The sequence below is a fragment of the Xiphias gladius genome, chromosome 22 (genome assembly GCF_016859285.1).
Source record: "Xiphias gladius isolate SHS-SW01 ecotype Sanya breed wild chromosome 22, ASM1685928v1, whole genome shotgun sequence".
Taxonomy (NCBI): domain Eukaryota; kingdom Metazoa; phylum Chordata; class Actinopteri; order Istiophoriformes; family Xiphiidae; genus Xiphias; species Xiphias gladius.
The window spans coordinates 20,304,064-20,318,510 of NC_053421.1; the positions used below are offsets into that span (position 1 = coordinate 20,304,064).

Genomic DNA, 14,447 nt, shown 5'->3' on the forward strand with positions numbered 1-14,447 from the left:
TAAATATTCTGAAAATAATGAGAAATGCCATCACAATTACCCAGAGCCCAAAGTGACACCTTTACACCGCCTTGTTTGTCCATCCAACTTTCCAAAGCCTGAAAATGATTATAAATAAATTGCAATTGTTAAAATAATTAAAAGGAAAAGCAGCAAATCCTCGCACTTGAGGCTTCAATTCAGCCGTTCACAGTAAAATAAATTAAAATAAATTGTTAGAAAATCGATTTTGGACCGTGGCTCAAACAAAACAAGACATGTGGCATCACCTCGGACTCTCAGAAACTGGGATGGGTTCGAGACGCTCATGTCTCAGCCTAATGGGTTGAAACATGGCGAACGACTGCCCGGCAGCGCGCCCGGCGCGGTACGGGGATTTTGGCCGCTGTGACTTTAATTGCACCGTGGGCCGTAACCTGAGCGTGACCGGTCTGAGCTGGTTGGCCAGAACCTGAGGAAGTGCGGTGCTCTTCCTGTGTTATTGTCACCACGAACCGATGCAGCCAGTCACCGAAAGTCAGCCTAAACGTCTAGGAGCAACTTTGGCTGAATCGTGTCGTTGAAAAACGGTAGGACTTTTCTTCAAAGCGGGCAACAGCTGAATGACACTGACAGCCGCATAGCTGCGAGGAGACCGCAGTAAATGATCCACAGTGCTAGCACCGCTGCTAGGCTAGTGCTGCCGATAGTACAGCTTAGCTAGGATGCTAACGTTAGATAACAAAGATGGACAAAATGGAGAAGATTAACGCTTGTGTCTGTATTGGTACTGCTCACACTGCCTTGTGCGTAGCTGTCTTTTGCCCTCTAAGATATTCGCCTCATTAATTGTGTTCTTCTGATCCACAGCAAACTAACAAGGCGAAATCCTAATGGTGACTACATGAAGATGAAATCTGCTAAGAAGAAGGCTTTGCTAAACAGAGCAAAGGTAGGGGAGAGACAACACGATGTGGCCATAGTTAAACCTGAAAAGGAATCAGAGCTGGATGGTTTGGTGGAGGAGGACTCCAGCGAAGTTTACACTAATGGAGATGGTCTCAGCATCCGAATCAAGGAGGAACCACATGCACAGGAGATCTGTGAGGAGCACAGTGGCGACGCCTCAAGCTGCCTGGACACTAAGCCTGACACTGTGACATCAAGGTCAGATGATCACCATCAAGAGGGACACGTAAAGGACGAGCGTGACTCTGACCGTCAGGCGGAATATGAATTCACCGGAGCTGCTGTCAAGGAGGAGTCAGGGTCGTGGATCAAAGAGGAAAGAGACAGTGAGGAGGAGGCAGAGGATGCAGACAACATCCGGGAAGATTATGGGGACGGAGAGGAGGTCTACACAGGTAGGAGACAGTTTGTAAAAAACACACAATACCTGGGTACTTGGTGCCTGTTCTTTTTTGGTTAAACTAACACATTGGCAGATGTAGCCAATTTAATCTTAAAAACGTTTATACAAAGCACATTATTATAAGTGTAATAGAGCTCCACAGATGGCCACTATTTTTTCCACGTGTGGAACTGCAATTTCAATTACTTTATCATTAGTAGACGTGTCAAAATTGTTTATTTGATAAACGATCGAGAGTTAATCCAGTATGTTTTATTTTAAGAAAGGCATGTGCAACCATTTTTCTGTTATGCATTTGTATCTACCTTCTTACATAAAGGAATCTCAGTGTCAGATGATATGTTGGGAATATTTCAGAAATCATCTTGGCCTAAAAGAAGTGCATGTCTAATATCTACAAGAGCCTTACTTTGTTTCTCATAGCTATAAATAAGTATATTTTAAATTGTCGGTATAACAGCGAAGTGTAAAATAATAAATTCATCCCTTTTTTTAATCTTCTCTGTTTTCTGTGTGTATATTTCTCTCCTACTTAGAGTCATCGTCTGAGTTCTTTCCATGTCCTCATTGCACTGTCTCCTTTACTGACTTGGACTTCTTGGAGAAGCATGTCAAGTGGGTCCATCAGAAACAGTATCTTGACAAACTGAAAAAATGCCTCTCAAGCCGCACACTAAACCTCATTCCCAAGCACACCTGCACCGTCTGCAGCACTACCTTTAACTCTAAAGTACACCTTAGGGTCCATGTACGTGAAGCCCATCCGTCTGCCCCTCCCCGCAGGCTCCACCCCTGCCCAACCTGTGCACGCAGCTTCCAGTACCTGAAGAATCTGAAGAATCACTGTCAGCGCTGGCACAACATGTCTGTGGTTACCAGGGGAGGGCATCTCAGCTGCGCTGACTGTGGGAAGAGTTTCAAAGCTACCTGGGGCCAAGGCCCTCATTTGTGCCATGAACCAGATAACGCAGAACCCGAGGATAAGCCAATCTGTCTGGACACTGGTGTGCAGTGTCCAGAATGTGGCAAGAAGGTGCGCACACCTCAAAGCCTGGAGGATCACATGCGCACCCACACAGGAGACCGGCCGTTTGTCTGCAAAGACTGTGGCAGGAGGTTCGTGGAGCGCAGCGGTTGGCGGCAGCACATGAAAATACACACAGGGGAGAAACCGTACAAATGTCAGGTGTGCGGGAAAGCCTTTTTAAGATCACACCACCTCAAGTGCCACTTAACGACACACTCTGGCAAGAAGGAATACTCTTGCGCCGAATGTGGAAAGGAGTTTGGATTTAAGTCAAGTCTGGACCTCCACCTGAGGACACATTCCAGTGAGAGACCCTTCCACTGCAATGTGTGTGGGAAGAACTTTAACACCCAGAGGAACCTGAGGGTTCACACCAAACTCCACACCAATGAGAAAGCTCACCAGTGCGGGGACTGTGGGCTGAAGATTGGAGATCTCGGGGCTTTGAAAATACACCTGCGGACACACACCGGAGAAAGGCCTTACCACTGCACAGTCTGCGGAAATAGGTTCATTCGCCTTGCACATTTGCGAAACCACCAACGCACCCACACTGGTGAGCGACCCTACAAATGCACTGAATGTGACAAGAGCTTCATTCAATCTGGCGACCTGGTGAAGCATAAGCGGATACACTCTGGGGAAAAGCCCTTCGAATGTCCAGACTGCCACCGCCGTTACACTTCCTCCGGCGATCTGGGCAAGCATAGGAGGAGTCACACTAACCAGCGTCCCTACACATGTCAAGAATGTGGAAAAAGCTTTCGCTTGTCAGGCCACTTGAAAACTCACATGTTAACCCACACAGGGGAGAAGCCATATTCCTGCCCCAACTGCCTCCGCAGGTTTGCTCGCTCTCACCATCTTTCTGGGCATGTGGCTAAATGTCGCTGAGCTTTTTTGAGAAGATTGTAAATAAGCTAGTCCTGATTTAATACTGTATTTATGGGAGCTGTATACAGTCTACTACTAGATTTTTTTAAATGAATGTGTAAAAGTGGAAACTCATTTGTAGATAATTATTTATATGAAATTTCTGTAACCCTCTTCACTCAGATGACTCTTTTAATTTATTGAAACACATAATTCATGTTAGTTGCATGGAACTTTTCTACAGCACTATCCCAGGTCTTGTATGATTTTTTTTTGTTGTTTTTTTTTGTTTTTTTGTTTCCAGAGTAGCTCTAGACTGGCTGTGCAAGACACTATTATAATGGAGGCTTGAGGACTTGATATGAGGCAGAGTTCAGTGGGACATGCAGATAATGGGTTGTTTTTTCACCACTGTTCAATGCTGTATTATCTCTAACAATATAATAAATTATATGATGAATCCATGAACACTGTGTGTTAAGTCACTGGGAGTGGCCAAATTATTTGAAGCATTTGTGCTCAAGTGTTGAATACCCACAATAAGGATGGCTGTATAACACCAGAAATTTAAACTGGAGAGCTGGCTTGTATAAAAATGCTGAGAAAAACAGATTCAACAGATTACTGGCAGATTTTAATAGGTCTTTTTGAATACAAAGAAAGACCTGTTTTCAAAACAAGCTCTTGAAAGCAGGATTAGTAAATTTGGGGATTTATTTACTCAACTTCTGCTTCACAAAACAGACATCAAATGACGGATTATTATTTTTTCCCTTTTTACAGTAATTATTTTCCCAGTTATCTTGGAAAAGCAAGTGGTATTTTGTTAGTCTTCCAGCTACGAATTTAGCTTATTCTGCATGTAATCGGTTCACTACTTTACCTATATTGAGCAGGTTAAATGTATAACACAAATTTTCTCAATTTATGAGTTGATCAATATGTTTGATACCTTTTTGCACCAGTGGTGGACCGTAACTAAGTTCACTTGCTTAAGTGCTGTACATGTACCACTGTACAAAGTAATTTAATAGCTACTTTGCAGATTAAGAGTATTAATACAAAATATAACCATCTAAGAAATTCTGTATTATTATGGATTAAGATACCAGTAATACATAAGATATTTTGAATTAGCCCCACTTTTACCATCTGCAACATTAGTGATGCTTACTCACTAATGCAGAATCCAATAATATACTATACTGTATATGTCTTTCTGACATGGGCCATTCTGCATAATGAATACTTTCACTTTGGGTACTGTTAGTATATTCTGATGCTAATAATTTTGTACATTTACTTGAGTAAAGTTTTGAATGCATGGCACCGCTACTTTTACTCAAGTACGAGACCAGAGTACTGCTTCTACCACTGCTTTTAACGGACCATAAATCGTTTTTATCATGTTATCGGGAGCCCCCCCCTCTATGTTCCTGGAAGCACACTACACGTGTGTGACATCCCCAACGTCACAACGTCTTGCCGGGTTTACTGAAAACGGCGGAAAGCTTTGATCCAAGGCACACGGTGTGTCCCGGCGGGGCGGATTCAACGTGGAAGCTCCGCCCGCGAGGGGCAGGTGGGTATGTTGAAAAACGTGCCCAGCCTTACTTTTTGCGGGGAGCACGCCTCCAAAACTTGCCGGAGACGCGCTAATTTGACAGTTTTGTCTGCGTCGCTTCAACGTCAGGTAAACAGACCACGATTCGTCAAGTTCTGAGGTTGTTGTTGTTTTTTTTAATTGTTAAAACGAATAAGTTTTGGATTCGGAGACGTTCACACATTTACAACCAGGCGGACACAAGCGGACTGGACCACACTAACTGGTAATAACTTAGACGAGGCTCAGACTGGGGCTGATGCAGTGCGAACACAAGCTAGTGCTAGCTAACGAAGCCCCAGTTTGTGGGAAACAATCAGTTTCTACAAAAACACCCAAAAACCCAAATATATCCAATTACAACAAAGGCCAGCAGCAAATTCTCTCATTTGAGAAGCAGAAATCAGAGAATATGTGGCATTGTACTTGATAATAGCCGGAATGATTTATTGATCATCAAAATAGTTACCTATTAATCTCCTGTGATCGAGTAATCGATCCAGAAGGTTGTTCAAAAACACTTACCTTGTTCTGAAGGTACTTCCAGAATCCCCAAAGACTATTCAAACCGTCTGTATGACAATAACTATTATTTCTTTGAATGATTAAAAAAGATAATTAACCTTTTTACCAAGTTGCGCCCCTGGCTCCGAATCAAAACAAAAATGGCTGCGCTTGCTATGGATAGGAAACAGAGTTACCGCCAATGAAAAAGGTTAATGAATCTTTTTTTTTTTTTTTAAATCGTGCAGTGGACGGATTATTTTCCCATCCAGATGGTTAGAAGACTCTTTAAGGATTCTGAAAATACCGTTAAACCAGCGGTGACCATTAAACGACCATGTCGGTTTTTTAAAACTTCGCTGGTTAATTATCAGGTAGAAACGCTGATGGTTACCTCTGTAACCCGAATGTATACGAATACATGAGCGGTACAAACTGGGCTAGCGCCAACGTAGCTAACAACAGACGCGAACAGGGTCATTGAGCCGTTAGCATTTTGTCAAAATTAGCGACGGCTAAAGGTTAGAGATAAATGGTGCCTTCGAGAGACAAGTGTTAACGTTCACCCCAAAAAAGTTTAGGTATGCCGAAAGCACCTTATCAGTTCCTCATTCGAAGAAAGGTCAGTTCACTTTACTCATATCACCAGATAAAACACTAAATAAGTGATTTTCTCAATAGACTTTACCGTTTCATTGCTAAAGCAGGGTAAATGGAGGTATTGAAATGTCTTAAAAAGTATTAAATTCAGTTTCTCAGAAAAACGTCTTAAATATTTTCTTTTGCCTGCTTTTGGTGGTAAGGTTAGTTATAAAAAGTCTTTTGTATTTGACTGTGAGCACTTTGGAGATGTTATATAGTCAGAAACTAAAAGTGAGAGTCAGACTTGTAGCAAACACTGCCTCTACTGCTTAAACTACAACAGCTTTGAGGCTCACCAGTGATTTTATTAATTATATCGTTAGTGAAAACATTAAAATGATCTCAGCAACAGTAACAGAGTACAACAGCAAGTCTCTACAGCAAGATAGAGATAAAACCACAGATGCAGAGACCTCTAGTGGCATTTTGGTCATTTCTCTAAGACACTCTAAGGAGGAGATGGGCTTTAAATCCCAACTTCCCTGGGCACAGCAGTTCTGTTTAAGAGGCTGAGTGATTTTTACTCCCAAACAACATTTGGTTTAAAGTTCTTTCAACTGCTGATAAGGTAATGACATAGCAGCAGTCTCTGTGCATTTTCAGAAAACATTAGTCAAACATTGTTAGTAATATAAATATTTACATATGACATTACAATTACAGACAATATGAAGTCAAACTCATAGATTAATTGAAATTCTAGTAGATTATTCTATTATAATTGTTTTCCTGTTTGTATAGCAGCAGGTGTTTTGGTAAGCGTGCACTGACTTCTGACTTCCCTGACTATAGATAATTTCCTCCTACACTCAAGAGGAACGCAGCAGGTATGACCCAGTCTGCCAGGACGGGACTTCAGCCTCCTCAAAAGACTGCACACACCAATGAGAACACTCCTGTGGAAGGTAAGATGAAGATCCTGTCATTCAAAAGGGAACCAGGTTGCCCTAAGAAGACTGAACTATCTGTGGCCAGCGAAATAATCTTTTGTCCCAAGTCACCTGGTCAGCCCAAAAATCAAACTGTACAAACTGTAATTGACTTTCCTACAAGTCGAATTACCATAAACAAAAGAGGATGCCCTAAAGAGAAACGTTTGCAAACTCTAGAGGAATATCCCCTGAAAAACAAAAGGAACTGTCCCAAAAGGGGACCTGGGTGACCATTTACACCCCAATAAGGGACCCCCTCTTGTTAAAAACTTCATTAAGCCTGCAAAAAGATGTGGACACACTAAAAAGAAAGCATTACAAACTGGGGGAGAAATTCCCCTGAAAAACCAAATTAAGTGCACCAAAAAGGGACCAGGGTGACCCAAGAAAGATACCTTACAGCGCCGTGAGGGACACGCCTTTTATTAACAACATGATCAGGTCTGCAAAAAGAGGACGAGGACGCCCCATAAATTGCTCTGGACAAAATGGAGAAGAGTTAAAAAATGAATAGGAGAACATGAGTTGGAATGATGTTGACTGCAAACAAGTCAAAGAGGAGCCACCAGACCCTCAGATGCATGAAATCTGCCACATGACAAGGTTTTGGAATTGGTAATTCGAAGGCCTGGAGGCATTTGTTAAAGGAGATTCTGGGCCATGCTTAACTGGACACTGAGGCAACACCACAAGCTGAGGCAACAGGATGCAACACAAGTAAGGCACCTCACCTAATTTTTTACTAATTCTCCTCAGTGCAGAGAAATGCTTAATTGAAGAGTTTTTAAAAGCTTGCTTTTTACTCAATAGAATATTAATTTCTTGCTCAGACGATTTGTTTTAAGAATTCAGTTTTGTTAACAATTTCCATTGATTATTGAACCTTACAAAATGTTGTCTTTGTTTTGTTTTTTTTAAATTCCAGAATAATGGTAACTAAATTTCAAATAAGTTGTTATAATAACCTAACTGTCCTGTGCCTTCACCTAATCAGATTTAAGTTAATAAAAGGCCAAACTCTGGCAGTTAAGGAAGAAATGTATGCTTTTTTAAATTTATTTGCTGCTGTAGCAAACATTCAATCTCTGCATAGTTAAAACTATCACGTTTTAGGTATATATTCTCTGTCATTGCTGCAAGGCACATGCAGTAGTCTGCTGCCAACCTTAAAATGAAACCAGGGAAAATTCGTACAGACTGTTGGAAGCCGTCAGTACCTAGTCAATACCTGTCATCGAAGTCCGCAACTGTTGCTTCATCACCACTAAACCATGCACAATTACACAAGACCTCAAGTAAATCTGTTTGCTAGACAGAGATCTTGGGTTGTGGTGTCCTTTAAAACTGAGCAGTGTAAAGTTGTTTCTCCAGATGAGATTCAACATGGACAGTTAGGTAATTTGATTCCTTTTCTGGTGATATGCTCAACTTTTTGAAGAGTAGCTTGACTAAGAAGACTAAAGTTTACTGTTCCAAGTAACAGCAGGGTCAAGGACCCGGATCTATAAACTGCTGTTGAACCAGAAAACAAACAGTCTTCCTGAGTTATTGCTGCAGCGTATTTTTAAAAAAAAAACCAAAACAAAAAAACATAAAATTTCCAGGGTTTAAGCTCCTCATCATGATCACTTCACCATCCCAAGTTTTTAATGTTTCATCTGAATAAAAAGCAGGTAAGCAACTTTGCCCAGTTTTTCCGAAATGAAAATGAACATGGCTTTATTTTGTAAACATTCAAGTACTATATATCAGAACTGATATTTGATACAAGTTTTGCAGTTTGTCTTGTAGGTGACTCACCAGCATGCTTTCACTAGCACTTACAAGTCAGTGAAATAATATGAAACAGTTAGAATTTGCACAATGCCATTCTAAGAATGAAACTGTATTTTTCCTGTCCATTGTAAATTGTCTGCCGCGCAAAGAATTATGATGAAAGTGGTGAGCTCCAGGAAAATATGGATGGAAGGGGTAGTTTTTAGAAAGACCTTTAAGTGTGTGCGTATATATAGGCAGGGGATGTCTCCTTTACCTCGTTCCTTACCATGAATTGATTAATTATTACCCACTTTTTAAATACTGTCATGGCCACTAAATTCCAAGTTATTCAGTGGTGCACTCTTTTTTTTTTTTTTTTTCTCTCTCTCTCTCCAGCCTTACATCTACAGGACACTCCAGAGTTTCACCCTTGTCTGTACTGCACTGTCCACTTCACCGAGCTTGGCTTCCTGCAGGAGAATTTCAGGTATCATCACTGAAATGAGCACTATGGTATAGTTAGCCAAATGTCCTCTAGATATCAGTCCTTAAAGTACTCTCCAGTACTTATCTGTCCTCAGTGCAGTCCTATTTCCCAGACTTTGATGTACTTCACAGTCCATAAGAAACTCCTCTGCCCAGGAAACTCCATAAATTTCCAGTCTGTACGCAGCTTTAATTACCTGAAGAACCTGAAGAATCACTGTCAGAGTTGGCAACATATCAGTTCATATCTTCAAGGGGCACATCCAATGCTCGGACTGTAGAGGGGGTTTCTGTAAGTCCAGGGGACAGGGGACTCATATGAATATACACTCAAGATTCCAGCCGTATGAGTGTGATGTGCACAAAAAAAACAAAATCTCTGAGATGAGCCCTCTGCATAAACAGGTTTGCATGCATACAAGTGAGAAACGTTACAACTGCTCCAAATGTGGGAAGCCCTTTGCATTCAGGGGATCTTTAAGCAAACAAAAACAAACCCATTACCAATCTGGGGAAGGCTTCAGTTGTACATGATGTGTTAAGAGCTTCATCAGCAAGGATCCATCTGAAGATGAGTCAGTGTGCTGAATCTGGGCTAAGTGTGGCCAGCTTGCAGGAACTGCAGGTACATGCAAAACAACACACTGGAGAAAAGCTGCAAGTTGTGCAACAACAGATTCAAATACAGGGATCACATTACAACCACCCATGTATCTATCCACACTGATGGCCATACAAGTTGAGTAGAAATACGTGCAAAACATTTCCCTACATAGTGGCATAGTTCACTAATAGTTTAACTGGTTGAATAATAAATAAATAATTAACCCATAAGGCATTTATTGCAAAGCAATAATGAAGAAATTCCATTGATAGTTCTTCAGCAGTTTGTTTATTCCTTTTTTACTGAGGCTTACTGTTTACAAATGATTCACTACAAACACAAAGAAGCATGTTTTTATAGAATACAGCATATATAAAAAACTGTACAGTTAGATTTGTTGAAAAAGGTTTTGTACACTGGAAGGTTACTTATGTCCGTGAGATATGGAAATAAAACAAGTTTTAGTTGCAGCATATTTACATGATCCTTTACCACCTTTTAGCTTTGGAAAGTTGTATTCTGAAAATTGCAAATAAATAATACTTTATTTACTTACCACATTTGTCTGAGTGTATTTGCAAAAAGATAAACAACAGACTAGCTTAAGATACTCCGAGTTTTGTTTTGCCAGGAAGAAGTTGGACATGCTTATGTTAAAACAATTTTGGATTTTCCAAATTTGGATGATAAAAGAAATCCTAGGGTGCTGAAGATATATCTCAAAAGAAACACCCTCAAAATAAAAATCCAAAACTAAATACATGACAAACCTCTAAGAGAAGGAACACAGAATTTTAAAAATTAAATGCATGAAAAGGAGATAATGAGGATATTTTTTTTTTTTTAATCTCATTGTGTCTCTTGCCTTTTATTGCCTGTTTGGATCAGAATATACTGTATATCTGCCTCAAATAGGGCAGCTACCAGAGGAAAACCTTGCTCACACATTCATTTACACCCAGGATATGCATCACTAGGACAAGGGCCACAGCGAAACCTGTCTCAGTCAATTCAGTGGGAATTGCTCTATTATTTTTATGTCCGCAATTACGAGGACAGAACAGTAACTATGGCTCCAGCACAGATAACAAAGATATATTTAGGAGTAAATAATATTGACTGTACCTTTGTTTAAAGCTCAAATCAATACTTCTTAAAGCATGTCCATTTTTCATTTAGCCGCGTCATGTCTGGGTGGAGGAGGGGCAGAGAGATGAATGGGTGGATCCTCTAATTCCCCCTGTTGCAGTTATCATAATTGTTGAACAACCACGGTTTTTAAAGATCTGGTTCGAGGAGAGGCAGGCCACACAAAGAAAGTTAATAGATTTGGAAAATTGAGATAGATTGCACAGCAGCCGTTTTTGGAATGTTCCATTGGTGTGGCAGGCAGATGGACAAATATGATCCAGGGATTGGGGGGGGGGCACTGCAGCACACAAAAGCAGGGCAGCAGAGAATGCATCCTGATAAATAAAGGTGTTACTGTTTACTGTTTCCGAGCAGTGTGTTTGTATCTCGTCCTCTGGCATCTGATTGCCGGATACATCACAGTTTGAGGCCTACATCAGCTTTAGAGCAGATGAATCGAACGATTAATTCTCTCTGAAAGGCCGCAGTGAAACAGCAGTAGTTCCTCTCTTGAGGCACCAGGGGGAAATGGATAGCTGTGGAAAGGATGCTTCAGGGAATAGGTGAGCTGAGGAAATGTCTCTCACTCTGAAGTTTGGGCCATTTGTTAGAGCTATGATATGGAATAAGCCTGTGGTCAGCATTGCATATAGAAAATGTTTTTTATGTCCCATTATAAAGCACACAATACCTCCTCCTCCATCATCAACAGTGTTGTTTCAGCTGATAGTGCTCCCTGTGTAAGACCTCTGACCCTGTCATTTGTCTGCTGAAGATGGCTTTTAGAACCTCTAAAGGATATTTTACAGCAGTGATTTATCCAGAGGGGCCTACATTTGTTTCCATCCGTTTTGATATCGGTCATTGTTTTCACATTTGATGCATTCAGGCTTTTCACTGCTCCTCAGAAATCTTTCCCATATCCAATTTTCGCCTTTCCCATGTCCAATTTTCCCTAATATTCAGATGATTATGGCATGATGCTTTCCTTCCCTCCTTGCAGCATTGTACTCTTTTCCTCTCCTGCACCAATTTTCCCAATCCTCTTTCCTTCTCCTCCTCAGATTCTGACATACAGCTAAATGATATGAATGTTTACAGTGGCATTATGTTTAACAAGTGCAGATATAGATACACTACAATGGCTGAGATTCCACTGCAGATCATGCACAAATCAAAACATAAAGCCTTACATTTACCTAGTCTTTCCAATCCCAAAGCCAAATGGCAAAAAAACATTTTCAATCTACCCCCTTTGACAGACAGTCTGTAGCGTTTTAGGTTGCAGTCTGAGAATTAAATTACCCCATATTGAATCTTTTAAAAGTCCAGTTGAGGGGATTTTCTTTTTGTGATGTAATTTGAGCTATCCAATTTTCCTTGTATTTACTGTCTATATTTTTGTCAATTTGGCAGAGGAACACATTGTGTGCGTTGGTGCTGGGTGTCATTGGTGTCGTCACGCTACAGTGGTTTTGGTGTTGGCTGGCCTCGGAGGTCAGTGTGTGGGAAGAGATGGTGGCTCTGCAGGGCTTTGCGGCGGCTCTTGGCCTGTCCCTTTGGGCTCCAACAGGCCCACATCCACCCCTCTCATTCATGAAGGGGTCAACACACGGGTCAAAACACACCGTTTGACTCCCCGCAACACACTAGTGTGTGTGGGCGTAGATGAAACCGGGTATTTTGTGGGCCTTTGGTAAGCTGCAGCTGGTAGCGGCTCTTACTTCTCTCCCTCTCAAGTCCAAATGCGCCTAAAAGCATCTCTCACACAAAGGAAGGAGGGAGAAAACGCCATTAAATTGTGTTGCATTGAGTGCTGAGAGTGGGCTGCTGAGTTACACATAAAGGGATGGAAAGACACTGTTTATTCGCTATTACTATCACCACATTGACAAGTTGGTCAAGAGGTAAGGAAGATTTCTCTCTCCCTCAACCACATCTAAGGCTAGCACTGAGAAACTATGCTGGTCCACTAACATGTTCCCATCCAAGCCAGCTGCTATCGCGGTGACTGCTGGAGTGGATCTCTTGACCACGGCCTCCCTCCTCCTCTCATCTCACTGTAACCTCTTGCTCTCTCTGTCTCTTTAGTGGAGGGATAGAGATGTGGAGGGCGAGAGAGACTGACAGTGTGCGCTCCCCTGCTCAGTAAATATGAACTGCACCCAGCAGACAGACTCATTCATCACAGGGGGAAGAGGGGGAAGAGGGGGTGGAGAGGCAGGGTGGGGGGATACAGAAAGTACTAAGAGAAATGTCCAAAAGACAGAAAGAGGGAGGGAGGAAGAGGAGGAATAAGAGAGGTGGGAGGAATAGGAAGCGGATGGAAAGAAGATGAAAGAAAGGAAAGTGTTCTGGGTGAAATGAGTGGGAGAAAGAGATAACAGGCTGAGAAGGGGGAGAGAGTCCTGGATGATTGAAGGATAAATAAAGGATAGTGGATGTGTATGGGGAGGAGAAACCTCAAGCATGGGAAAACTGATGAAATAAAGGAGGACATTTTATATCTCATCACCAAGAGATCTTGTGTTGTGATCGCTGCCTTTAAGCATCTTGTTATGAGAGCAACATCAGTTTTGCTGCCCTACAGTCAGGAGGCTCATGTCTCATTCAGACTTGTTGCTTTTCATATTTTGACCTTGAATATGCACTGTAGAATATTTGCTTGGATCAGGAGGTCATGTTGCATCTTTGTGAACTATATGTTTTTCATACATATTAGAATATGAATGAATATTTGTTTTTCGTCAACAAATCCCTCGACAAGACAAAAACCATCAATGCTTTTCTCACCTTGTGTGGCTCTCAGCCCCAGGACCATTCATTCCTACTGAAGACTACATTTTTAAAGTTTTGTCATCAATGTGAGCTTGAAATTTAAAAAAAAAAAGATTTATTTTTTTTAAAACAGCTGGGCAATGTCATTGTTAGCAAACGATACTCACCCTTTTTCCTCCTCTTTGAGTATATTTGTTGGGTACTATTGTCAGCTGTGAATATGGCACTTTAGTGAGTATTTATGTTACAAAGTCATTGTATGTGGGGTTGAGTCAAAATAAACTACAGTGCCCATGTTCATATTAATGATGGAATATGTCACCCAGTGCAGCAGGGTGACTCACAGATTTGTACAACAATGGAGCTCTATGGCACCTAGGAATAAACCATATCAGGCAATAATTTGGGATAAATACATTGTTGGTTGATAATAAAAATACAGAATACCGCCAGACTTTTCCTTTTTATTCTGTGCATTTAAAAATGTCAGTATAAACAAACACTATAGATTATTCTGGTGAAATGTAGACCTTTCAAAACAAAATAAGTACTAATTTCATCTAAATACACCAGATTTCCTCACAATAAAGAAGAGACATGCATATCCTTTGAAATAAAATAAAGCGATAATGTTGTATCTGTAGCTGTTATATCTGAGCCCCATTGTTATATTTCTTCCAAAAAAAAAAAAACCTGAATTGTTTCAAAGGAGCAGGTCAGTTTAAACCCCATTTTAATAGGGTTTTGAAAATTTCTGA

General features: G+C 41.0%; 1 protein-coding gene and 1 long non-coding RNA gene across 2 annotated transcripts; both read left to right on the forward strand.

The window, feature by feature from the left end:
- Positions 1-391: 391 nt before the first annotated feature.
- On the forward strand, positions 392-3,719 carry LOC120784797 (zinc finger protein 436). Its single transcript, XM_040118894.1, has 3 exons — positions 392-569; positions 850-1,343; positions 1,888-3,719. The coding sequence occupies exons 2-3, from the start codon at positions 884-886 to the stop codon at positions 3,270-3,272; spliced, it is 1,845 nt and encodes a 614-aa protein (XP_039974828.1). The 5' UTR covers positions 392-569; positions 850-883; the 3' UTR covers positions 3,273-3,719.
- Positions 3,720-4,933: 1,214 nt separating this feature from the next.
- Positions 4,934-10,273, forward strand: LOC120784798. The gene is made up of 3 exons (XR_005706494.1): positions 4,934-5,080; positions 6,793-7,649; positions 9,087-10,273. It is a non-coding gene; the product is annotated as an uncharacterized LOC120784798 (long non-coding RNA).
- Positions 10,274-14,447: the final 4,174 nt, after the last annotated feature.

Bases quoted from the DNA above. Each gene is read 5' to 3' on its own strand.
- LOC120784797 (XM_040118894.1), top strand. From the start codon at position 884: ATGAAGATGAAATCTGCTAAGAAGAAGGCTTTGCTAAACAGAGCAAAG. The intron at 1,344-1,887 runs GTAGGAGACAGT...TCTCCTACTTAG, and splicing joins CGGAGAGGAGGTCTACACAG to AGTCATCGTCTGAGTTCTTT.